The sequence below is a fragment of the Rhinopithecus bieti genome, unplaced genomic scaffold (assembly GCF_001698545.2).
Source record: "Rhinopithecus bieti isolate Rb0 unplaced genomic scaffold, ASM169854v2 scaffold_13617, whole genome shotgun sequence".
Lineage (NCBI taxonomy): Eukaryota > Metazoa > Chordata > Mammalia > Primates > Cercopithecidae > Rhinopithecus > Rhinopithecus bieti.
In genome coordinates this window covers 1181175-1206220 of record NW_016807714.1, presented here as the reverse complement: position 1 = coordinate 1206220, position 25046 = coordinate 1181175, and the positions used below count along the sequence as shown (strand labels likewise).

The 25046-nt window shown below is 50.4% G+C and overlaps 1 protein-coding gene and 1 long non-coding RNA gene across 3 annotated transcripts in view; one reads left to right on the top strand and one right to left on the bottom strand.

Annotated features, from left to right (window-relative positions):
• The window catches only part of LOC108536587 (uncharacterized), a 27982-nt gene extending 3124 nt beyond the window's left edge, over positions 1 to 24858 (top strand). The window contains exons 1-3 of one of the 2 annotated variants that reach the window (XR_001887556.1): positions 1765 to 1806; positions 7938 to 8063; positions 24793 to 24858. This is a non-coding gene — a long non-coding RNA (uncharacterized LOC108536587). Of the gene's footprint in view, positions 1 to 1764; positions 1807 to 7937; positions 8064 to 24792 lie in introns of those variants that run through there. The other variant, XR_001887557.1, reaches the window with a different exon arrangement.
• SPATC1 (spermatogenesis and centriole associated 1) overlaps positions 1 to 25046 on the bottom strand; it is a 36342-nt gene extending 11296 nt beyond the window's left edge. The window contains 1 exon segment of the mRNA XM_017883480.1: positions 24836 to 25046. Coding sequence (XP_017738969.1) covers positions 24836 to 25046 — 211 coding nt within the window.

Genomic DNA, 25046 nt, shown 5'->3' with positions numbered 1-25046 from the left:
GCTACTCGGGAGGCTGGGGCAGGAGAATCGCTTGAACCCGGGAGGCGGAGGTTGCAGTGAGCCGAGACTGTGGCATTGTACTCCAGCCTGGTGACAGAGCGAGGCTCCATCTATAAATAAATAAATAAATAAATAAATAAATAAATAAATAAATAAAAGCTGAGAATTGCATTCTCCACTCTGAAAAGAGGTGGGTAAATACTCCCTATGTGTCTGGTGATGTCCTTTAAGAGATGTATGTGAATGTCGAGTTAATTTTTTTCTTTATATTTTCGTGTACTTTCCAAAATTTTCACAATATGAGTATGTATTTAAAAAAACAAACTTTATGAAGAAAAGTGTTTTCTAAAAAAAAAAAAAAAGCATTTCTGCCTGGTTTTGTCTTGAGACCAGGAGGGGCCACAGCCCTGCTCACACTTAGCAAACAAAGCCAGGCCCTTACGGGCAAGGCTGGTCCAGGGGTGGCCCAGACTCACATGGAGAGGGATCTGTGCTTCCTTCCCAGCCTGTGCCATGGAGGCCCCTGCGTGCCCAGTCCTCTTTGTGGCACCTTTGGCTTCCCTGTCCTCCAGCACTCGCTCTACAAAGTGCACCTCCCTAGGAGACCTCCTGCCTTCCCTGGCCAATGCTAGGCCTGTGGTCAACTGGGCAGGGCCCTGTAAATAGGCCAACTGCAGAGGAGGGAGGGGGAGAACTCAGACTGATAGAAGTAAAGGTTAGGCCCTGAAAAACAAGAGATTTTCAAATCCAAATGGCCTGGCTGCATCCTGCCGGAACAAATGCAACCTCAGCTCTTTCAGGTAGAGCAGAGCGCCCATACATAGCACCACCTCCCCATCAGGATTCCATGTCCTCTCCTTCCTTTTCTTTTCTTTTTGAGACAGAGTCTCGCTCTGTCACCCAGGCTGGAGTGCAGTGGCTGGATCTCAGCTCACTGCAAGCTCTGCCTCCTGGGTTTATGCCATTCTCCTGCCCCAGCCTCCCGAGTTGCTGGGACTACAGGCGCCCGCCACGTCGCCCGGCTAGTTTTTTTTTTTTTTTTTTTTTTTTTTTTTTTTAGTAGAGACGGGGTTTCACCATGTTAGCCAGGATGGTCTCGATCTCCTGACCTCGTGATCCGCCTGTCTCGGCCTCCCAAAGTGCTGGGATTAGAGGCTTGAGCCACCGCGCCCGGCCTCCTTCCTTTTCAGATGGGATTTGCTTGACGGTGCTGAATAGTGATGTGGCCGCCTCTCCCAAGGCCCTGTGCCTCTGCTGGTGGTGATCCCCAGCATATTTCAGCATGGACAGAGAAAATCCAATGTTAGCACAAAACCAAAGCCCAGATGAGGCACTGGAGATACAAAGTCACTGAGGCCCCCCACACCAGTCTGCAGGGCCCATCACATCTGCTTTCACTGCCCATGAGTAAGGATGTGTGTGCTGCATTTGTCTTTCCTTTTGGACTCAGACTAGTCAGACAGGTAGCAACTGAAAATGGAGGACTGGAGAGCTCCACAATTTCAGCCCTCCACCAAAGCTATGGTTAAGCTGGCAAAAATGATCAGAGTAAACTTTTTTGGGGTCTCCAGAATCTAATAAAAATCTTACAATAACTAGGGGAATGCTTAATGAAGAAGCTATTAAATTTTGGGAAGAAAATATTGACATTTTAACTTTTCTTTCTTTCTTTTCTTTTGTGAGATGGAGTCTCATTCTTGTTGCCCAGGCTGGAGTGCAATAGCACTATCTTGGCTCACTGCAACCTCTGCCTCCCGGGTTCAAGCGATTCTCCAGTCTCAGCCTCCCAAATAGCTGGGATTACAGGTATGTGCCACCATGCCCAGCTAACTTTCTTGTATTTTTAGTAGAGACGGAGTTTCACCATGTTGGCCAGGCTGATTGCTCTTGTTGATATCAAACAAAATAGACTTTAAGTCAAAAATTGTTACAAAAGGCAAAGAAGAACATTATATATTAATAAAAGTTTCAGTACAATAAAATGTAACAATTATTAACATTCATGCACTTAATAACAGATCCACAAAATACATATAAAGCAGAAATTGATAGAATCAAAGTCAGAAATAGACAGTTCTACAATAATAGTTGGAGACCTCACTTTCGGTAGTGGATGACAGAAGATCAGTAAGGAAATAGAGAACTCAAACCTTTCTACAAACCAACTAGCCCCAATGGACATATACAAAGCATTTCCATCCAACAACAGTAGAATATACATTCTTCTCAAGTGCAATGAAACATTCTCCAGGATGGATCACAAAAAAAGGTCTCAATATGTTTTAAAATATAGAAACCATGTAAAGTATCTTCTCTGACCTTAAGAATGAGACTAGAAATCAATAACAGATGGAAATCTGTAAAATTCATAACTGTGGAAATTAAACAACACACTATTTTATTTTATTTTATTTTTTTTGAGATGGAGTTTTGCTCTTGTTGCCCAGGCTGGAGTGCAATGGCACGATCTCAGCTCACTGCAACCTCCACCTCCCAGGTTCAAGCGATTCACCTGCCTCAGCCTCCTGAGTGGCTGGGATTATAGGCACGCACCACCACACCCGACTAACTTTTTTGTATTTTTAGTAGAGACGGGGTTTCTCCATGCTGGTCGGGCTGGTCTTGGACTCCCGACCTCAGGTGATCTGCCTGCCTAGGACACCCAAAGTGCTGAGATTATAGGTGTGAGCCACTGCGCCTGGCCAACACACTCTTAAATAACCAATAGCTCAAATAAATCATAAGATAAGTTAGAAAATACTTTGATACAAGTGAAAATGAAAACACAGCATGGCCAGGTATGGTGGCTCACACCTGTAATCCCAGCACTGGAGGAGGCCGAGGTGGGTGGATCACTTGAGGTCGGGAGTTTGAGGCCAGCCTGGCCAACATGGTGAAAACCTGTCTCTACCAAAAATACAAACATTGGCTGAGTATGGTGGCGCACACCTGTGGTCCCAGAGACTCGGGAGGCTGAGGCGGGAGGATCACTTGAGTCTGGGAGTGTGTGGTTACAGTGAGCAGTGATTGCACCACTGTACTCCAGCCTGGGTGACAGAGCAAGATTCTGACTCAAAAAAAAAAAAAAATCAATTGTATTTGTATACACTTCCAATAAACAATCTAATAATTACATCAAAAAAAATAACTGACAAGCATCAAAAAGAATAAATTAGGAATAAACATAACAAAATAAATATAAAACTTACCCTCTGTAAACTACAAACAGTGTTGAAAGACATTAAAGAAGATATAAATAAACGGGAAAACAACCCATTTTCGTAGATTAGAAGACAATATTGTAAAGAGAGCAATCATTCCTGAATTGATATGCAGATTTAGTGCCATCCCTCTCAGAATCCAAGCTGACTGCTTTGTAGAAATTGACAAGCTTATCCTAAAATTTACATGGAGTTATAAGGGACCCAGAATGGCCAAAGTGAGATTGAAAAAGTTGGCCGGGCGCGGTGGCTCACGCCTGTAATCCCAGCACTTTGGGAGGCTGAGACAGGCGGATCACGAGGTCAGGAGATCCAGACCATCCTAGCTGACAGGGTGAAACCCCTTCTCTACTAAAAGTACAAAAGATTAGCCGGGTGTGGTGGGAGGTGCCTGCAGTCCCAGCTACTTGGGAGGCTGAGGCAGGAGAATGGCGTGAACCCAGGAGGCGGAGCTTGCAGTGAGCCAAGATGCACCACTGCACTCCAGCTAGGCAACAATGCAAGACTCCATCTCAAAAAAAAAAAAATAAATAAATAAAAGAAAAGAAAAGTTGGAGGATTCCTGTGTTTCAAAACTCACTACAAAGCTAAGTAATCTTAGTGGCACTGGTGTAAGGACAGACATATAGATCAATGAGATAGCCTGGGAGTCCAGAAATAAATGGAGTCTCCCTCTGTCACCCAGGCTGGAGTGCAGTGGTGCAATCTCTGCTGACTGCAACCTCTGCCTCCCAGGTTCAAGTGATTCTCCTGCCTCAGCCTCCCGATTAGCTGGGATTACAGGCACACACCACCACACTTGTCAGATTTTTGTATTTTTATTGGAGATGGGGTTTCAACATGTTGCCCAGGCTGGTCTCAGAACTCCTGACCTCAAGTGATCTGCCCACCTTGGCCTCCCAAAGTGCTGGGATTACAGGTGTGAGCTACTGTGCCTGACCCTGTACCAACTGATTTTTGGCAAGTGTGTAAAGACAATTCAATGGGAGAAAATCGTTTAAAAATTTTTTTTTAGTTCCGGGGTACATGTGCAGGATGTGCAGTTTTGTTACATAGGTACATGTGTGCCACCGTGGTTTGCTGCACCTATCAACACATCACCTAAGTATTAAGCCTAGCATACATTAGCTATTTTTCCTGATGCTCTTCCTCCCCCAACCCCTCCGACAGGCCACAGTGTGTGCTGTTCCCCTCCCTGTGTCCACGCGTTCTCATTGTTCAGCTCCCATTTATGAGTGAGAACATGCAGTGTTTGGCTTTCCTCTCCCTGGGTTAGTTTGCTGAGGATAATGGCTTCCACCTCCATTCATGTCCCTGCAAAGGACATGATCTTGTCCCTTTTTATGACTGCAGAGTATTCCAAGGTGTCTATGCACCACATTTTCCTTATCCAGTCTATCATTGGTGGGCATTTGGGTTGGTTCCATGTCTTTGCTATGTGAATAGTGCTGCAATGAATATACACGTGCATGCATTCTTCATAATAGAATGATTTATAATCCTTTGGGTATGTACCCAGTAATGGGATTGCTGGGCCAAATGGTATTTCTGGTTCTAGGTCTTTGATGAACTGTCACATTCCCTTCCACAATGGTTGAACTAGTTTACATTCCCACCAACAGTGTAAAAGTGTTCCTATTTCTCCATAGCCTTGTCAGCATCTGTTGTTTCTTGACTTTTTAAAAATTGCCATTATGACTGGTGTGAGATGGTATCTCATTGTGGTTTTGATTTTCATTTCTCTAATAACCAATGATGATGAGCTTTTTTTCATATGTTCGTTGGCTGCTTAAATGTCATCTTTTGAGAAGTGTCTGTTCATGTCCTTTGCCCACTTTTTAATGTTTTTTTTTCTTGTAAATTTGTTTAAGTTCCTTGTAGACTCTGGATGTTAGACCTTTGTCAGATGGATAGGTTGCAAAAATTTTTTCCCATTCTATAGATTGTCTGTTTGCTCTGATGATAGTTTCTTTTGCTGTGCAGAAACTCTTTAGTTTAATTAGATCTCATTTGTCAATTTTTGCTTTTGTTACAATTGCTTTTGAAGTTTCTGTCATAAAATCTTTTGCCTGTGCCTATGTCCTGAATGGTATTGCCTAGATTTTCTTCTAGAGTTTTTATAGTTTTGGGTTTTACATTTAAGTATTTAATCCATCTTGAGTTTTTTTTGTATAAGGTTTAAGGGGTCCAGTTTCAATTGAAAAAAAAAAATTTTTTNTGCTGGGATAACTGGATATCCATGTTACAAAAGAATGATGTCAGACCGCTACTTCACACCATATACAAAAGTTAAATCAGAATGGAGTAAAGGCCTAAATGTAAGAGCTAAAACCATAGAACTCTTAGAATAAAACTTGGGGTGAATCTGCATGACCTCAGATTTGGCAGTGGATTCTGAGCTATAACACCTGAAGCACGAATAACAAGAGAAACAATAGATAAATCGGACTTCATCAAAATCAAAAGCTTTTATGTTTCAAAAGACATTAGTAAGAAAGTGAAAAGACAACCTAAACAATTGGCAAAAATATTTACAAGTGATATATTTGAGGAGGGACTACATCCATTATATGTAAAGCATCTTACAAGTCAACAATAAGAAGACAGCCCAATTAAAAAATGGGCAATGGTCTGCACAGGATGGCTCGTGCCTAAAATCCCAGCACTTTGGGAGACCAAGGTGGTAGGATCACTTGAGTCCAGGAGTTTAAGACAAACCTGGGCAACATAACGAGACCTTGTCTCTATTTTTATATAGAAATTAAAAAATAGGCTGGGCGCGGTGGCTTACACCTGTAATCCCAGTGCCTTGGGAGGCCAAGGCAGGCAGATCACGGGGTCAGGAGATCGAGACCACCCTGGCTAACAGTGAAACCCTGTCTCTACTAAAAAAAAAAAAAAAAAAAAAAAAAAAAAAAAGGCCAGGCGCGGTGGCTCAAGCCTGTAATCCCAGCACTTTGGGAGGCCGAGGTGGGTGTATCACGAGGTCAGGAGATCAAGACCATCCTGGCTAACATGGTGAAACCTCGTCTCTACTAAAAAAATACAAAAAACCAGCCGGGCGAGGTGGCGGCGCCTGTAGTCCCAGCTACTCGGGAGGCTGAGGCAGGAGAATGGCGTAAACTTGGGAGGTGGAGCTTGCAGTGAGCTGAGATCCGGCCACTGCACTCCAGCCTGGGCGACAGAGCGAGACTCCGTCTCAAAAAAAAAAAAAAAAATTAGCCAAGCGTAGTGGTGGGTGCCTGTAGTCTCAGCTATTTGGGAGGCTAAGGCAGGAGAGTGGCGTAAACCCAGGAGCCTGAGCTTGAAGTGAGCTGAGATCGCGCCACTGCACTCTCCAGCCTGTGCAACAGAGCGAGACTCCGTCTCAAAAAAAAAAAAAAAAAGTAAAATGAAAAAAGAAATTAAAAAATAAAATAAAAATGGGCAATGGATATAAATGGATATTTCTCAAAGATATACAAATGGCCAATAAACACACCTAAAGAAGCTCAACATCATTAGTCATCAGGGAAATACAAATCAAAACTGCATTGTAATATCACTTCACACCCACTAGGATGGTTATAATTTTTAAAAATCAGATAACACATATTAGCAAGAATTTGGAGAAACTGGAACCCTCATACGTTTCTCGTGGGAATGTGAAATGGTGCAGCAACTTCGAAAAACAATCTGGCAGTTCCTTAAACAGTTGAACATAGAGTTACCATATGAGCCAGTAATTCTACTTCTACATATATCTAAGAGAAATGAAAACATGTCTGCACAAAATCTGTACGTGAATGTTCATAGCGGCATTATTCATAATAGCCAAAAGGAGGAAATAACCCAAATGTCCACCAACTAATGAATGAGTAAACAAAGCATAGTAGAGCCGTACACTGGAATAGTATTCAGCCATAAAAGCAAAACAAAACAAAAAACCCTAACTGTAACCAGGAGTACTGAGAACCTTGAAAACATTATGCTTAGTGAAAGAAGTCAGTCACACAATACCACATATGTGATTCCATGCTTACGAAATGTTGAGAATAGGCAAATTCATACAAACAGAAAGTAGATTAGTAGTTGCTTAGAGCTGGGAAGGGGGTGGTGAAAGGGTAGGGGTGTGATAGCTAAAAGGGATGAGGTTTCTTTTTGGAGTGATGAAAGTATTCTAAAATTGATTGTGGTAATGTTTGTACATACCTGTGAATATACTAAAAACCACTGAATTATGCACTTTAAGTGGGTGAATTGTATGGTATATGAACTACATCTCAGTGAAAATATCATTTAAAAAAGATTCATTGGGGTCACAGGTATTTATTGTGGCAGAAAAGGCACATTTGTGGTTCAGGGGCCAATCTAGTGCACACCTGAGAGGCATTACAGGCTCTGCAGGCACAGACCATGAGGAGTATGTCCCCTGCTCACACTGGGATGACCTCAGTCTACAACCCATCAGAATCACTGACGAGATCTCAGCAGCTGCCTTGCCGATGTCCCTGGTCAGGAGACAGGATGCCTTTGGGTTCATGACTGCAAGATGCCATGGGTGGAGGGAGAGTCCTGAGCTACCAAACACCCACTATTAGCTTGTGTTAAAGAGATTTCATTTCCATCGCTTGATATTCCAATGCAAAGATATTTCAGTCCCATTGCGTGATATTCCAATGCGATACGCACAAATGATTTCTTAACCTTTTGATAATTTGTGTTTAATTTATTTAGATTTGTGAGTTGAAAATCTTAGGCTCCAGTACGAGTACGTTGAAAAGAACTTGAAGAGAATGTTGAAGAGGACTTCAGATTCACTGCGTTTATATGATTATTTAATTATTTAAGTCTCTCAGCAAGGTTTGTTACATCAAACAATTGAAGTTAAAAAGAAAAGCAAAAGCTAAACGCCTGGCCTCACGACTGTAATCCTAGCACATTGAGAGGCCAAGGTGGGAGGATCATTTAAGCCAAGGGGAGGATCGTGAGGGGAGAAGGTATGAAGGAAGAAGGTCCTGAGGGAAGAGGGTCCTGAAGGGAGAGGGTGCTAAGGGGAGAGGGCCCTGAGGAGAAAGGGTCCTGAGGTGAAATGATCCTGAGAGGAGAGGGTCCCAGGGAAAAGAATCCTCAAAGAAGAGGGTCCTGAGGGAAGCGGTTCCTCAGAGGAGAAGGTAGGTCCTGAGGGGAGAGGGTCCTAGGGGGAGAGGATCCTGAAGTGAGTTGGTCCTGAGAGAAGAGGGTCCTCAGGGAAAAGGGTCCTGAGGGGGAGGCTGCTGAGTGGGGAGGGTCCTGAGAGAGGAGGGTCCTGAGGGGAGAGGGTCCTGAGGGAGAGGTTCCTCAGGGAAGAGGGTCCTGAGGGAAGAGGGTTTGGAAATGAGAGGGTCCTGAGGGTAAAGGGTCCTAAGGGAAGAGGATCATGAAGGAAGAGGGTCCTGAGGGGAGAGGGTAGGCCCTGAGGGGAGAGGGTTCTTAGGGGAGAGGGTCCTGAGGTGGGAGGGTCCTGAAAGGAAAGTGTCTTCAGGGAAGAGATTCCTCAGGAAAGAGGGTCCTGAGGGAAGAGGGTGTTGAAGGGAGAGGGTAGGTCTTGAGGGGATAGGGTCCTGAGGGAAGGAGGGTTTTCAGGGAAGAAGGTCGTCAGGGAAGAGGGTCCTCAAGGAAAAGGGTCTTGAGAGAAAAGGTTCATAAGAGGAGAGTCTTGAGAGGAGAGAGTCATAAGGGGGAAGGTCCTGAGGGGACAGGTTCTTCAGGAGAGAGGGTTTTGAGGAAGAGCGTCCTTAGGGAGAGGGTTCTGAGGGAAGAGAGTTTTGAGGGGAGAGGGTCCTGAGGGAAGGGAGTCTTGAGGGGAGAGGATCCCGAGGGAGGTCCTGAGGGGAGTTTTGAGGGGAGAGGGTCCTGAAGGAAGAGGATCCAGAGGGCAAAGCGTGCTGAGGGAGGAGGATCCAGAGGGAAGAGGGTCCTGAAGGAAGAGGGTCCTGAGGGAAGGGGGTCCTTTGGGGAGGGGGTCCTGAAAGAAGAGGGGTCTGAAAGAAGGCAGTCCTGGGGGAGGAAGGTTATGCGGGAAGAGGGTCTTGAGGGAGAGGGTCCTCAGGGGAGCGAGTAGGTCATGAGGGAGAGGGTCTGGAGGGGAGAGTGTTCTGAGGGTAAAGGGTCCTGAGGGAAGACAGTCTTAAGGGGGGAGGGTCCTAAGGGGAGAAGGTCCTGAGGAGAGATGGTCCAGAGGTGGGATGGTCCTGTGAAGAGAGGGTCTGGAGGGGAGAGGGTCCTAAGGGTACCGGCTCCTCAGAGAAGAGGGTTCTGAGGGAAGGTGGTCCTGAGGGGAGAGGAGAGGGTTCTGAGGGGAAAGGGTCCTTAGGATAGACAGTCCTGAGGGGAGAGGATCCTCCTGGAAGAAGGTCTTGAGGGAAGAGGATCCTGAGAGAGGAAGCTTTTTAGGGAACAGGGTCCTCAGGGAAGAGGGCTCTGAGAGAAGAGGTTCCTGAGGGGAGAGTCTTGAAAACAGAGGGTCCTGAGGGTGAAGGTCCTAAGGGGAGAGGTTCTACAGGGAAGAGAGTGGGTCGTGAGGGGAGAGGGTCCGGAGGAGAGAGGGTCCTGAGGGAAGAAGGTCCTGAGAGAAGATGGTTCTGTGGGGAGAGGGTCCTCAGGGAAGAGGGTCCTGAGGGGAGAGGGTTCTGAGGGGAGAGGTTCCTCAGGGAAGATAATCCTGAGGGAAGGCTGTCCTGAGGGGAGAGGGTCCTTAGGGTAGAGGATTCTGAGGGAAGAGGGTCCTAAGGAAAGGCAGTCGTGAAGGGAGAGGGTCCTGAGGGGAGAGGGTCCTCAGGGAAGGAGGTCCTCAGGGAAGAGGATCCTGATGGGGGAGGGTTTTAGGGAACAGGATTCTCAGGGAAGAGGGTTCTGAGAGAAGAGGTTCCTGAGGGGAGAGGGTCTTGAAGAGAGAGGGTCCTGAGGGCAAAGTTCCTGAGGGGAGAGTTTCTACAGAGGAGAGAGTGGGTCTTGAGGGGAGAGGGTCCGGAGGGGGGAGGGTCTTAAGGCAAGAGAGTCCTAAGGGAAGAGAGTCTTGAGGAGAGATGGTCCTGAGGTGGGATGGTCCTGAGGGGAGAAGGTCCTCAGGGAAGACCTTAGGTCCTGAGGAAAGAGGGTCCTGAGAGAAGGGGATCCTGAGGGAAGAGGGTCTTGTGGGGAGAAGGTCCTGAGGGGAGAGGGTCCTGAGGGACAGGAGTCCTGACGGAAGAGAGTCCTGAGGAGAGAAGATCCTTAGGGGAGAGGGACCTGAGGTGGGAGGGTCCTGAGTGGAGAGGGTCCTCAGGGACGAGGTCCCTCAGGGAAGAGGGTCCTGAGGGAAGAGGGTTTTCAGGGAAGAGGGTCCTGAGGGAATAGGGTAGGTGGTGAGGGGAAAGGGTCCTGCATAGAGAATGTCCTCAGGGAAGAGGGTCACGAGGGGAGAGGGTCATGAGAGAGGAGGGTACTGAGGGGATATGGTCCTGAGGAGAGAGGGTCCTCAAGCAAGAAGGTCTTTAGAAAAGAGGGTCCTGAGGGGGGAGGGTTTTCAGAGAAGAGGGTCCTCAGGGAAGAGGGTCCTTAGGGAAAGGGTTCTGTGGGAAGAGGGTCCTGAGGGGAGAGGTTCCTCAGGGAAGATAGTCCTGAGGGAAGGTGGTCCTGAAGAGAGAGGGTCCTGAGAGGAGAGGGTCCTTAAGGGAGAGAAACCTGAAGTGGGAGAGTCTTGAGGGGAAAGTCTTCTCAGGGAAGAGTTTCCTCAGGAAAGAGGGTCCTGAGGGAAGAGGATTCTGAGGGGGGAGGGCTTTCAGGGAAGACAGTCCTGAGAGAAGAGCTTCCTGAGGGGAGAGGGTCTTGAGGGGGAAGGTCCTGGTGGGTGAGGTTCTTCCAGGCAGAGGGTCCTGAGGGGAGAGGGTTCTGAGGTAAGAGGGTCCTTAGACAAAAGTTCTGAGAGAAGAGAGAAGAGAGTTTTGAGGGCAGAGGGTCCTGAAGGCAGAGGGACCTGAGGGAAGGGGATCCTGAGGGAAGACAGTCCTGAGGGGAGAGGATCCTGAGGGAAGGCAGTCTTGAGGGGAGAGGGTTCTAAGGGGAGAGAGTCCTGAGGGAAGGCGGTCCTGAGGAGAGAGGGTCGTTAGGGGAGAAGGACCTGAGGTGGGAGGGTCTTGAGGGGAAAGGCTCCTCAGGGAAGACATTCCTCAGGAAAGAGGGTCCTGAGGGAAGAGGGTCCTGAGGGGGAAGGGTTTTCAGGGAATAGGTTAGTGAGAGAAGAGCTTCCTGAGGGGAGAGGGTCTTGAGGGGGAAGGTCCTGGGGGGTGAGGTTCTTCCGGGCAGAGGGTTCTCAGGGGCGAGGGTTCTGAGGTAAGAAGGTCCTTAGAAGAAAAGTTCTGAGGGAAGAGAGTTTTGATGAGAGAGGGTCCTAAGGGAGAGGGACCTGAAGGAAGGCGGTCTTGAGGGGAGAGGGTTCTAAGGGGAGAGGGTCCTGATGGGGAAGGTCCTGAGGAGAGAGGATACTGAAGGAAGAGTCCTGAGGGAGAGAATCGTCAGGGGAGAAAGTGGGTCATGAGGTGAGAGGGTTCAGAGGCGAGAGGGTCCTGAGAGAGGATCCTTAGGGAATAGGGGCCTGAGGTGGGAGGGTCCTGAGAGGAGAGGGTGCTCAGGGATGAAGTTCCTCAGGGAAGAGTCCTGAGGGAAGAGGGTTTTCAGGGAAGAGGGTCCTGAGGGAATAGGGTAGGTTGTGAGGGGAAAGAGTTCTGCATAGAGCCTGTCCTTAGGGAAGAGGGCCATGAGGGGAGAGAGTCACAAGAGAGGAGGGTACTGAGGGGATATGGTCCTGAGAGGGTCCTCAGGGAAGAAGGTCCTTAGAAAAGAGGGTCCTGAGCAGGGAGGGTTTTCAGAGAAGAGGGTCCTCAGGGAAGAGGGTCCTTAGGGAAAGGGTTCTGAGGGAAGAGGGTCCTCAGGGGAGAGGGTCCTGAGGGGAGAGGGTCCTAAAGGGAGAGGTTCCTCAGGGAAGATAGTCCTGAGGGAAGGCGGTCCTGAGGAGAGAAGGTCCTGAGAGGAGAGAATCCTTAGGGGAGAGAAACCTGAAGTGGGAGGGTCTTGAGGGGAAAGGCTCCTCAGGGAAGAGGTTCCTCAGGAAAGAGGGTCCTAAGGGAAGAAGGTCCTCAGGGTAGAAGGTCCTGAGGGAAGAAGATTCTGAAGGGGGAGGGTTTTCAGGGAAAAAGGTCCTGAGAGAAGAGCTTCCTGAGGGGAGAGGGTCTTGAGGGGGAAGGTACTGGGGGGTGAGGTTCTTTGGGGCAGAGGGTCTTGAGCGGGGAGGATTCTGAGGTAAGAGGTCCTAGAAAAAAGTTCTTAGGGAACAGAGTTTTGAGGGCAGAGGGCCCTGAGGGAAGAGGGTCCTGAGGGGTGAGGGACCTGAGGGAAGGCGGTCTTGAGGAGAGAGGGTTCTAAGTGGAGAGGGTCCTGATGGGGAAGGTCCTGAGGGGAAAGGATACTGAAGGAAGAGGGGGCTGAGGGAGAGAATCCTCAGGGGAGAAAGTGGGTTATGAGGGGAGAGGGTCCGGAGGGGAGAGGGTCATGAAGGGAGAGGGTCCTGAGGGAAAGGGTTCTGAGGGAAGAGGGTTTTGAGGGGAGTGGGTCCTGACAAAAGAGGGTTCTGAGAGAAGAGGTTCCTGAGGGGAGTGAGTCTTGAGGAGAGAGGGTCCCGAGGGTGAAGGTCTTGAGGGGAGAGGTTCTACAGCGGACAGAGGGAGTTGTTGGGGGGAGAGGGTCCAGAGAGGAGAAGGTCCTGAGGGAAGAGGGTCCTGAAGGAAGAGGGTTCTGAGGGGAGAGGGTCCTGAGGGAAGAGGGTCCTTAGGGACAGGGTTCTGAAAGAAGAGGGTATTGAGGGGAGCAGGTCCTGAGGGAAGAGGGTCCTGAGAGAAGACAGTTCTGAGGGGAGAAGTTCCTGAGGGAAGGCGGTCCTGAGGGGTGAGAGTTCTGAGGGGAGAGGGTAGGTCCTGAGGGGAGAGGATCCAGACAGGAGAGGGTCCTAAGAGGAGAGGGTCCTCAGGGGAGAGGGACCTGAGGTGGGAGGGTCCTGAGGGGAAAGACTCCTCAGGGAAGAGGTTCCTCAGGAAAGAGGGTCCTGAAGGAAGAGGGTCTTCAGGGAACAGGGTCCTGAGGGGAGGGGATCCCGAGGGGAGAGGGTCCTGAGAGAAGAGGGTTATGAGGGAAGAAGGTCCTGAGGGAAGAGAGTTTTGAGGGGAGAGCATCTGGAGGGAAGAGGGTCCTGAGGGAAGAGGGTTCTGAGGGAAGAGGGTCCTGAGGGAAGAGGGTCCTTAGGGAAAGGGTTCTGAGGGAAGATGGTTTTGAGGGGAGCAGGTCCTGAGGGAAGAGGGTCCTGAGAGAAGAGGATTCTGAGGGGAGAGGGTCCTAAGGGAAGGTGGTCCCGAGGGGAGAGGGTTCTGAGGGGAGAGGGTAGGTCCTGAGGGGAGAGGGTCCGGAGAGGAGAGGGTCCTAAGGGGAGAGGGTCCTTAGGGGAGAGGGTCCTGAGGTGGGAGGGTTCTGAGGGGAAAGACTTCAGGGAAGAGGTTCCTCAGGAAAGTGGGTCCTGAAGGAAGAGGGTCCTCATGGAAGAGGGTCCTGAGGGGAGAGAATCCTGAGGGGGGAGGGTTTTCAGGGAAGAGGATCCTGAGGGAAGAGGTTTATGAGGGAAGAAGGTCCTGAGGGAAGAGGGTCCTGAGGGAAAGTGTTCTGAGGGAAGAGTTTTGAGGGGAGAGGGTCCGGAGGGAAGAGGGTCCTGAGGGAAGAGAGTTCTGAGGGGAGATGGTCCTGAGGGGAGGGGGTCCTGAGGGGAGAGGGTCCTGAGGGAAGAGGGGTCTGAGAGAAGGCAGTCTTGAGGGAAGAGGATTATGAGGGAAGAGGATCCTGAGAAAAGAGGGTCTTGAGGGAAGGTGGTCCTGCGGGAAGAGGACTGTGAGGGGAGAGGGTCCTGAAAGGGAAGGTCCTGAGGGGAGAGGATACTGTAGGAAGAGGGTCCTGATGGAAGGGGGTCCTGAGGGGGGAGGGTTTTCAGGGAAGAAGTTCCTGAGGGGAGAGGGTCTTGAGGGAAGTGGGTCCTGAGGGCAAAGGTCCTGAGGGGAGAGGTTCTTCAGGTGAGAGGATCCTGAGAGAAGTGGGTCCTTAGGGAAAGGTTTATGAGGGAAGAGGGTTTTGAGGGGAGAGGATCCAGAGGGATGAGGGTCCTGAGGGAAGAGGGTTCTATGGGAACAGGTTCCTGAGGGAAGAAGGGAGGGTCTTGAGGGGAGAGGGTCCTTTTGGGAGGGGGTCCTTCTGGGAGAGGGTCCTTTGGGGAGAGGGACCTGAGGTGGGAGGGTCCTGAATGGAAAGGGTTCTCAGGGAAGAGGTTCCTCAAGAAAGAGGGTCCTGAGGGAAGAGGGTTCTGAAGGGAGAGGGACCTGAGGGAAGGGGGTCCTGAGGGAAGAGGGTCCTGAGGGGAGAGGGTCCTGAGGGAAGGCAGTCTTGAGGGGAGAGAGTTCTAAGGGGAGAGGGTTCTGATGGAGAATGTCCTGAGGGGAGAGGATACAGAAGGACGGGATCCTGACGGAAGAGGGTTCTGAGAGAATAGGTTCCTGAGGGGAATGGGTCTTGAGAAGAGAAGGTCCTGAGGGTGAAGGTCCTGAGGGGAGAGGTTCTACAGGGTAGAGAGGGGGCCGTGGGGGGAGAGGGTCCAGAGAAGAAAAGGTCCTGAGGAAAGGGCGTCCTGAGGGATGAAGGCCCTGAGGGGAGAGGGTTCTAAAGGGAGAGGGTTCTGATGGAGAAGGTCCTGAGGGGAGAAAATACTGAAGGAAGAGGGTCTTGAGGGAGAGAATCCTCACGGGAGAAAGTGGGTGATGAGGGGAGAGGATCCAGAGGGGAGAGGATCCAGAGGGGAGAGGGTCATGAGGGGAGAGGGTCTTGAGGGAAGAAAGTCCTGAGGGAAGAGTCCTGAGGGAAGGGAGTCCTTTGGGGAGGGGATACTGAAGGAAGAGGGTTCTGAGAGAAGAGCTTCCTGAGGGTAATGGGTCTTGAGGAGAGACGGTCCTGAGGGTGAAGGTCCTGAGGGGAGAGATTCTACAGGGGAGAGAGGGGGTTGTAGGGGGAGAGGGTCCAGAGAGGAGAAGGTCCTGAGGGAAGAGGGTCCTGAGGGAAGAGCGTTCTGAGGGAAGAGGGTCCTGAGGGAAGAGGGTCCTTGGAAAGGGTTCTGAGGGAAGAGGATTTTGAGGGGAGCAGGTCCTGAGGGAAGAGGGTCCTGAGAGAAGAGGGTTTTGAGGGGAGAGGGTCCTAAGGGAAGGCGGTCCTGTGGGGAGAGGGTCCAGAAAGGAGGGGGTCCTAAGGGGAGAGGGTCCTTAGGGGAGAGGGACCTGAGGTGGGAGGGTCCTGAGGGGAAAGACTTCAGGGAAGAGGTTCCTCAGGAAAGTGGGTCCTGAAGGAGGAGGGTCCTCATGGAAGAGGGTCCTGAGGGGAGAGGATCCTGAGGGGGAAGGTTTTTCAGGGAAGAGGGTCCTGAGAGAAGAACTTCCTGAAGGGAGAGGGTCTTGAAGGGGAAGGTGCTGGGGGGTGAGGTTCTTTGGGGTAGAGTCCTGAGGGAAGGGGGTCCTGAGGGAAGAGAAGTGTGAGGGGTAGAGGGTCCTGAGGTGAAATGGTCCTATGGGGAGAGGGTCCTTAGGGGAGAGGGACCAGAGTTGGGAGGGGAAAAGATCCTCAGGGAACAGGTTTCTCAGGAAAGAGGGTCCTCAGGGAAGAGGGTCCTGACAGAGAGAATAGGTCGTGAGGGGAGAGGGTCCTTAGGGGAGAGGGACCAGAGTTGGGAGGGGAAAAGATCCTCAGGGAACAGGTTTCTCAGGAAAGAGGGTCCTCAGGGAAGAGGGTCCTTATGGGAGAGAGTCCTCAGGCAACAGGGTCCTGAGGGGAGAGGGTACTCAGGGAAGGGTGTCCTGAGGGAAGAGGGTCCTGAGGGAAGAGGGGTGTGAAGGGAGAGGGTCCTGGGAGGTGAAGGTCCTGAGAGCAGAGGATACTGAAGGAAGAGGGTCCTGAGGGAAGGGGTTCCTGAGGGAAGAGAGTCCTGAGGGAAGATGGCCCTTAGGGAAAGGGTTCTGAGGGAAGAGGGTTTTGAAGGGAGAGGGTCCTGAGGGAAGGTGGTCCTGAGGGGAGAGGGTTCTGAGGGGAGAGGGTAGGTCCTCAGGGTACAGAGTCTGGAGAGCAGAGGGTCCTAATGGGAGAGGGTCCTTAGGGGAGAGGGACCTGAGGTGGGAGGGTCCTGAGGGGAAAGACTCCTCAGGGGAGAGGCTCCTCAGGAAAGAGGGTCCTGAAGGAAGAGGGTCCTCAGGGAAGAGGGTCCTGAGGGGAGAGGATCCTGAGGGGGGAGGGTTTTCAGGAAGAGGGTCCTGAGGGAAGAGGGTCCTGAGGGGAGAGGATCCTTAGGGGAGAGGGACCAGAGTTGGGAGGGTCCTGAGGGGAAAAGATCCTCAGGGAACAGGTTTCTCAGGAAAGAAGGTTTCCCTTCCTTTCCTGAGGGAAGAGGGTCCTCAGGGAAGAGGATTCTTATGGGAGAGGGTCCTGATGGGGGAGGGTACCCAGGGAAGGGTGTCCTGAGGGAAGAGCGTCCTGAGAGAAGAGGGGTGTGAGGGGAGAGGGTCCTGGGGGGTGAAGGTCCTGAGGGGAGAGGATACTGAAGGAAGAGGGTCCTGAGGGGAGAGGGTCCTGAGGGGAGGGAGTCCTGGATGGAGAGGGTCCTGAGGGGAGAGGGTCCTGAGGGGAGAGGGTCATGATGTGAGGGGTTCCTCAGAGAAGAGAGTCCTGAGGGAAGAGTGTCCTGCAGGAAGGTGGTCCTGAGGGAAGAGCGTTCTGAGGGGAGAGGGTACTGAGAGGAGAGGGTTATCCGGGAAGAGTGTCCTGAGGGAAGGTAGTCCTCAGGGGAAAGGGTTCTGAGGGGAGAGAGTCCTGAGGGGGAAGATCCTGAGGGGAGAAGATTCCAAGGGAAGAGGGTACTGAGGCGAGAGGTTCTTCAGCGAAGAGGGTCCTCAGGGAAGAGTGTCCTGAGGGAACAGTGTCCTGAGGGTAGATGATCCTGAGGGAAGTGGGTCCTGAGCGGGGAGGGTCCTGAGAGGGGAAGTCTATGTCCTGAGTAGGGAGGGACAGATCTTGAGCGGGAACGTGTTTCTTGTGGGGTAGAGTCTTGTGGGGAATTGACGGGTCCTGAGGGGCTGGACGCATCTGTGGGGCTTGCAGGTCCTGAAATCAAGGCAGGTTCTGGTGTGGGGGAAGCTGTGGCTTGAGGGCGGGTGTTAGTGCTGGGAGGCCCTCTGGAACTAAGGGAAGGCTGCCCCCTGCCGGAGGAAACCTGCTGCAGCGCCTGGGGGAGGCAGTGGGAGAGCAGAACGAGGTGGCCCTAAGGGGAGAGGGTCCTCAGGTAGGTATATGGGCTCAGGTGAGGGAGGGATGGTGAGGGCTGGGATGAGGAGGATGCCGGTGGCTAGAGCAGGCCCTCAGTCCTCCTTTCTTGACTGCCTGTCCCATGCTGACGGCTGTCCCACCTGCCACCTGACCTCTGTGTGGAGGAGCCAGGTCTGAGCAGTGCGGTCACAAGCCAGTTTTCAGTGCAGTTACTGTTTTAGTGTTTTGGGCCCCCATCTTGGCCCTCATTTCTTGTCTCCCCAGCTACTCCAACAGCCCTATCTCCCTGCAAGTCCCTGAGCCCTCAGGAGCAGGAGGCCCTGCAGTCTGAATGCTGTCCTGGCTGCATCTCCCACCTGCCCTGTGCATGGAGCCAAGTCTGAAGCTCTTGGTGCCTGTTTTGTCCTGATGAAGTTAATTCGGCCAACAGCCAGCCTTTTCTGATTTCCTGCCTCTTCAGATTACCCACTCTGACCACACAGTTGTACCTTCTGTCTTGGTCAGAGATTTCTTCTGGCCACCTGGTCTCTGAGCCTCTCCAGATCTCTACTCAAAGGCCTCTTTATTTTCTCTCCATCTGATAGCACTCTTGGTTTTAGCTGCCCTCTCAGCCAGAGCAGCTTTGATGTCCCTGAACTCTTGCTGAGCCATCCTCAGCACTGCCTGGTTGCCTCCCCCATGCCTGCCCTCAGGCTGCCAAATGCTGCTGGAGAAGGCAGGAGACTGATGGCTGCTGTATTTGCAAATCCCATAGATGGCTGCGCCATTCAGCCCACTATACATCCAGACAGACCCTCCAAGTTCTCTCAGTTCCTTCCCTTTCCTTTTTTTTTTTTCTTTTTTTGAGACAGAGTCTCGCTTTGTCGCCCAGGCTGGAGTGCTGTGGCACGATCTCGGCTCACTGCAAGCTCTGCCTCCCAGGTTCATGCCATTCTCCTGTCTCAGCCTCCTGAGTAGCCTGGACCACAGGCACCTGCCACCACGCCCAGCTAATTTTTTTTTTTTTTTTTTTTTTTTTTTTGTATTTTTAGTAGAGGCGGGATTTCACTATGTTAGCCATGATGGTCTTGAACTCCTGACCTCAGGTGATCCGCCCGGCTCGGCCTCCCAAAGTGTTGGGACTACAGACGTGAGCCACCATGCCTGGCCCCCCATTTTTAGTCTATTTCAGACCTTCCCCACTCCATCCTTGCTCTCAGAGAAGAACATTTGAACAGAGAAAATTGAAGCCATAGGTCTGGAGTTCCTTCAGCTTCCCACCACCTGGCATGCACACTCATGCTCTTCTTCCTCCTTCCCTTCCAGGACAGTGGAAGAGACTCTCTTCCGTCAGTCAAGGGCACCCCCCACCCCATAATGTATCCCTTTTGTCTTGCGTATTTTCCAACAGTCTCTCCTGGCCTCTTCCTTCCACATATAAACAAACTCAGGTCTCTGCCACCTTGAAAAGAAGTTCTGGACCCCATGCCCTCCCAGCTACTGCCCTCTCCCTGTCCACTCCCCTCACCCCAAGGCCAAACTTCTTGAATTAAGTATCTCCATCATCTTTTCTCTCCATTTTCTCGCTGACTTTTCACCTCACCCTGGTCGGTCATTCCACCTATGATGGTTGAAATCACTCTAACCAAGGTCATGAATGCCAGTGTCATGAATTGTCCACTAAATGCTATGGATATTTTTAGTACTTTTATTGCTTGACCTCTTGCTGACACTGTCCTTTACCTTGCTGAAACTGTCCCCTTTGAAGCTGTCTCTTGGCTCTTGTGACTTTCTGCCTTTGAAGTTTCCCTTGCCTCTCTGCATGCTCCTTTGCCAGTTCCTCTACCTGTCCTCAGTTAGGATCTGTCCTTCAGCCTCTTACTGTGCATGCTCTTCCCAGATGGCCTCACCCCCTACCTCAGCTTGAATTATCAGTAACTCTTGAACCTTTTCTCTCTAGACCTGACTTCTCCAAACTTCAGGCTCATAGTGCTACTGCTTCTGGCCACTCCACATGGATGTTGTGTGGACATCTTAAAATCATTTTGTCCAAAATGCAACTCATTTTATTCCTCCAAAACTGCCTTTCCCAGGCTCACCTCTAACATTTGCAGGGCTGTGGTCAAGAGCATTTATGTCAAGAGCATAAGTGAAAGCCCATTTACCAAATGTCAGAGTAGTTAAAAGTTACCACTCAGGCTGTTTTTTTTGTTTTTTTTTGAGACGGAGTCTTGCTCTGTCGCCCAGGCTGGAGTGCAGTGGCACTATCTCAGCTCACTGCAAGCTCCGCCTCCCGGGTTTATGCCATTCTCCTGCCTCAGCCTCCCAAGTAGCTGGGACTACAGGCACCGCCACCACGCCCAGCTAATTTTTTGCATTTTTAGTAGAGACAGGGTTTCACCATGTTAGCCAGGATGGTCTCGATCTCCCGACCTCGTGATCCGCCCGCCTCAGCCTCCCAAAGTGCTGGGATTACAGGCGTGAGCCACCGTGCCCGGCCAACTCAGACTAACTGTTAAACTACTTTCTGTTTTCTTAACCTGACAAATAAACCTTTGTAACAACCTGGAAGGTCAGATTTGAATTTGAAATTCTTGTACTCTCTGAAGTTTTGTGCCAGGATGTGGTAGACTGGAGAGAGCCGGTCCCCTGGCCCTGCCCTTCTGCACCTCTTCGCTTCCCATCTGAGCTCTGTCCTGCACTGAGAGGAGCCTGGTGCACATGCTTGTAAACACCCACAGCCCACCAGACCAAGCCCTGTTCATCCCAAGCTGTTTCCTCCTGTGTTCCTCCTAAATGGGGTTGGGCTAGGTCTCTGGACCAGGGGGATTTCAGAGGTAGGGCTGTGCACAGAGCATAAGGGGGAAGGGTAGACTCAGAAAGAGGAATTGAAGGCCGAGTTCATGAAGGCAAATCAAGAATAAGAACCCGACTCTATGAAGGAGGCCAGTCACAGGGAATGGCCAAGGAGAACAGGCAGGGTGAGGAAGTGGCCAGAGAAAGATTCTCCAAGGCAACTATAGAGATCTGCCTTGGCGAGGACAACAGATACATTCTGGATGCTCTCTTTGTCATCCCTCACATCCATGCAGTTAGGGTTTCCATTTTCTTATTAAATAATGTGAATGGATTTCTCTCTACCTGTAGCTCATGCTGTCATCTCACACCTGGATGACTGCAACAGCCTCAGTCTAATCCATCTCCCTGTCTCAGTCTACTCTCCCTCCAATCCATTTTCCCCGTAGCATCTGGGATAACATTTCTGAAGCACAAACATGATTATTCTCTGTTAGAAACCACCAGTTTCGGTTGGGCCTGGTGGCTCATGCCTGTAATCCCAGAACTTTGGGAGGCCAAGGCGGGCAGGTCACCTGAAGTCAGGAGTTTGAGGCCAGCCTGACCAACATGGAGAAACCTCGTCTCTACTAAAAAAATACAAAATTAGCCAGGCATGGTGGTGCATGCCTGTAGTCCCAGCTACTCGGGAGGCTGAGGCAGGAGAATCGCTTGAACTAGGGAGGCGGAGGTTGCAGTGAGCCGAGATGGCGCCATTGCACTCCAGCCTGGGCAACAAGAGTGAAACTCCGAAACTCTGTCTCAAAAAAAAAAGAAAAAAGGAAAAAGAAACCACCAGTGTCTTCTTAGTGCCTTTGGGAGCAAGTCCAAGCTCCTCAGCATGTCATTTGCCGTCCTTGGTGATCTGACCCCTCTGGCTGCATCGTTCACCTCTCCCTGGCCCCTGTCGCACAGGAACACACCACACACACACACCATATATACTCACATAATCAGACACACACCAAACTACACCCAAACACCCACATAACACATACATACCACATACACTCTTACATACATTCACGCACACAGCCATATGCACACATTCATTCACAAATCACACACTGTCAAAGCAGACACACCATATCCTCTCATACACACATGCACTTTTTTTTAGATGAAGTCTTGCTCTTGTTGCACAGGTTGGAGTGCAATGGCGCAATTTAGGCTCACTGCAACCTCCACCTCCCAGGTACAAGCGATTCTCCTGCCTCAGCCTCCCAAGTAGCTGGGATTATAGGCACCTGCCAACATGTCCAGCTAATTTCTTTTCTTTCTTTCTCTTTCTTTCTTTCTCCTTCCTTCCTTCCTTCCTTCCTTCCTTCCTTCCTTCCTTCCTTTCTTTCTTTCTTTCTTTCTTTCTTTCTTTCTTTCTTTCTTTCTTTCTTTTTTTCAGACAGAGCCTCAAAAGTCTCCAGCCGAGGCTGGAGTGCAGCGGCGTGATCTCTGCTCACTGCAAGCTCTGCCTCCCGGGTTCATGCCATTCTTGCCATTCTCCCGCCTCAGCCTCCCGAGTAGCTAGGACTACAGGCATCCCCACCACGCCCCGCTAATTTTGTTTTTGTATTTTTAGTAGAGACGGAGTTTCACCGTGTAAGCTAGGCTGGTCTCGATCTCCTGACCTCGTGAGCCCCCCACCTCGGCCTCCCAAAGTGCCGGAATTACAGGCATGAGCCACTGCGCCCCACCCATTGTTTCTTTTTTCTTTTTTTTCTTTTTTTTTTTTTGAGACAGAATCTTACTCAATTGCCCAGGCTGGAGTGCAGTGGCATAATCTTGGCTCACTGCAACCTCTGCCTTGCGAGCTCAAGCCATTCTCCTGCCTCAGCCTCCCGAGTAGATGGAATTACAGGCGTGTGCCAACACACCTGGCTGATTTTTGTATTTTTAGTAGAGATGGGGTTTTACCATGTTGGCCAGGCTGGTCTTGAACTCCTGACCTCAGGTGATCCGCCCATCTTAGCCTCCCAAAGTGCTGGCATTACAGGTGTGAGCCACTGCGCCCAGCCCACATTTTCTTTCTTTTCATTTTTATTTTATATGTTTTATTTTTAAAAAATTTAAAATATTTGGAAATTACATTTAATTTTCTTTTTACAGTACTGCTCCCTGTGCTGGGTGCGGTGGCTCACGTCTGTAATCTCAGCACTTTGGGAGGCCGAGGTGGGCAGATTACCTGAGGTCAGAAGTTTGAGACCAGTGTGGCCAACATGGTGAAACTCCATCTCTACTAAAAAAAACAGCAGAAAAAAAAAAAAAAAAAAATTAGCCAGGTGTACTGGCACATACCTGTAATCCCAGCTACTCAGGAGGCTGAGGCAGGAGAATCGTTTTAACCCAGGAAGCAGAGATCGTGGTGAGCTGAGATTGTGCCACTGCACTCCAGCCTGGGTGACAGAGCAAGACTCTGTCTCAAAAAAAAAAAAAAAAAAAAATTAAATATTTAAAAATTACATTTAATTTTCTTTTTACAGCACTGCTCCTTGTGAGCAAGGCTAACTCCTAGGCAGTATGCCCAGAGTCAGCATTATGCACATTTTCCTATACACATTCATACACACTCATTCACACACCCACACCACACGCTCCATACTTACACTACAGAGGATGTGTGGTACATAAGTGTGTACCACACATACCCTCATACCACATTCACCCACATATACCCACATTACACACACACACGGGTCGGGGCTTTAATTGCACATCTGTTTCTCATTCCTGCAATCCCTAGGCCAGGCGTTTGTACGAGTAACTTCTATTGTGGCGTGCTCCTTTCCCCTTCACAACCAGTTGGCTGGGCTCACCTCCTCCAGGAAGCCTTTCCTCACCCTCAAAACTTGACCTTTGGGGAGGTGGAAGATCTGAAGTGGTCCAAGGATTCCCTTAAGAATGAAAGCTGGGAGGAGAGGGCTTGCTTGGTTAGCCTGGGAGTACGAAACCAGAGTCTAGCTTCTTAAACAGGAAAAGTTTCTTTCCTTCCTTCCTTCCTTCCTTCCTTCCTTCCTTCCTTCCTTCCTTCCTTCCTTCCTTCTTTCCTACCTTCCTTCCTTCCTTCCTTCCTTCCTTCCTTCCTTCCTTCCTTCCTTCCTTCCTTCCTTCCTTCTTTCCTTCCTTCTTTCTTTTTTTCTTTCTTTCTTTCTTCTTTCTTTCTTTTGAAATTTCACTCTTTTGGCCCAGGCTGTAGTGCAATGGCACCACCTCAGCTCACTGCAACCTCTACCTCCCGGTTCAAGGGATTCTCTTGTCTCAGCCTCCCAAGTAGCTGGGACCACAGGCATGTGCCACCACACCTGGCTAACTTTTTGTATTTTTTAGTAGAGATGGGATTTCACTATGTTGGCCAGGCTGGTCTCAAACTCCTGACCTCAGGTGATCCACCCACCTTGGCCTCCCAAAGTGCTGGGATTCCTGGGTGAGCCACTGCACTCAGCCTATTGTTAGTTTTTGAGATGGAGTCTCGCCCTGTCAACCAGGCTGGAGTGCAGTGGTGTGATCTTGGCTCACTGCAAGCTCCATCTCTCAGGTTCAAGTGATTCTCCTGCCTCAGCCTCCTGAGTAGCTGAGATTATAAGCACGAACCACCAGGTCCAGAAAATTTTTGTGTTTTTAGTAGAGACGGGGTTTCGCCATGTTGGCCAGGTTGATCTCAAACTCCTGACCTCAGTTGATCTGCTTGCCTCGGCTTCCCAAAGTGCTGGGATTATAGGCGTGAGCCACCGCACCTGGCCCCATGTGTATTTTTTTTTTTACCCTGTCTGTTGTCTCTGTGTCATTAGAGGTATAACATTTAAAACTAGAGGTGTCTGTGTGCTCATGATCAGCATGGGGGAACTGAAGACCAGTCCTATGCCACATTCAGGTTGTATGGCAGGGAACTCAGTGGGTAGGGAGCAGGGAATTAAGACAGGAGGGGAGTGAGCACAAGCCTGAGGGCTTTACCCGCTGGAAACACCCAAGTTAACCAGCATGTCTAGTTTGGAGTGAGTCAAGTTCCAGTGACTCACTGAGTCTGCAGGATCTGTAGGGGATCTTGACTTATAGTGGAGTGTTGAAGCTGTGCTGTGGGTAGGCTGGCTGAGGGTGGAGGGACAGGTCCTGGACCCACAGCCTGGGAGCAGCCTCCATTAAGATGAGCCAGGGGTGTGGACAAGATGGCTTGGGAACTCAGAAAGAGGGGCATGGAGGAGGGCTATCCATCTCAGATGCCATGCGAAGGTGAAGGATGCAGCACCTCAGAAGCCACTAGTGACCGTTCTAGAGCAGCGGCGCCAGGGTTCATTGCCACGCTGCAGAGGAGCAAGGAGGAGGGCATTCCCTGCACGACCTCCTGAGACCTCAGCACACCGATCTGTCCTCTCTGGTGCAGTACCCCCTTCCCTCCCCACTCTCACGGGACCAAGGCCTCTTACCATTGCTCTGGCGTGAGGGAAGGCCTGCTGTTGCCTCACCAAGCCCAGTTGTGAACCCGCTGATGCCGAGCCCGCCTGCCTGAGTCTTGATTGCTGACTTGAGCTCGTGATTCTCCCGAATGAGCCGCACCAGCTTCTTCAGTTCCTCATTTTCCCGCACCAGCCTCTCTATCTGATGCCGAAGCCCCTCATAATTGGTGAGTAGAGACAT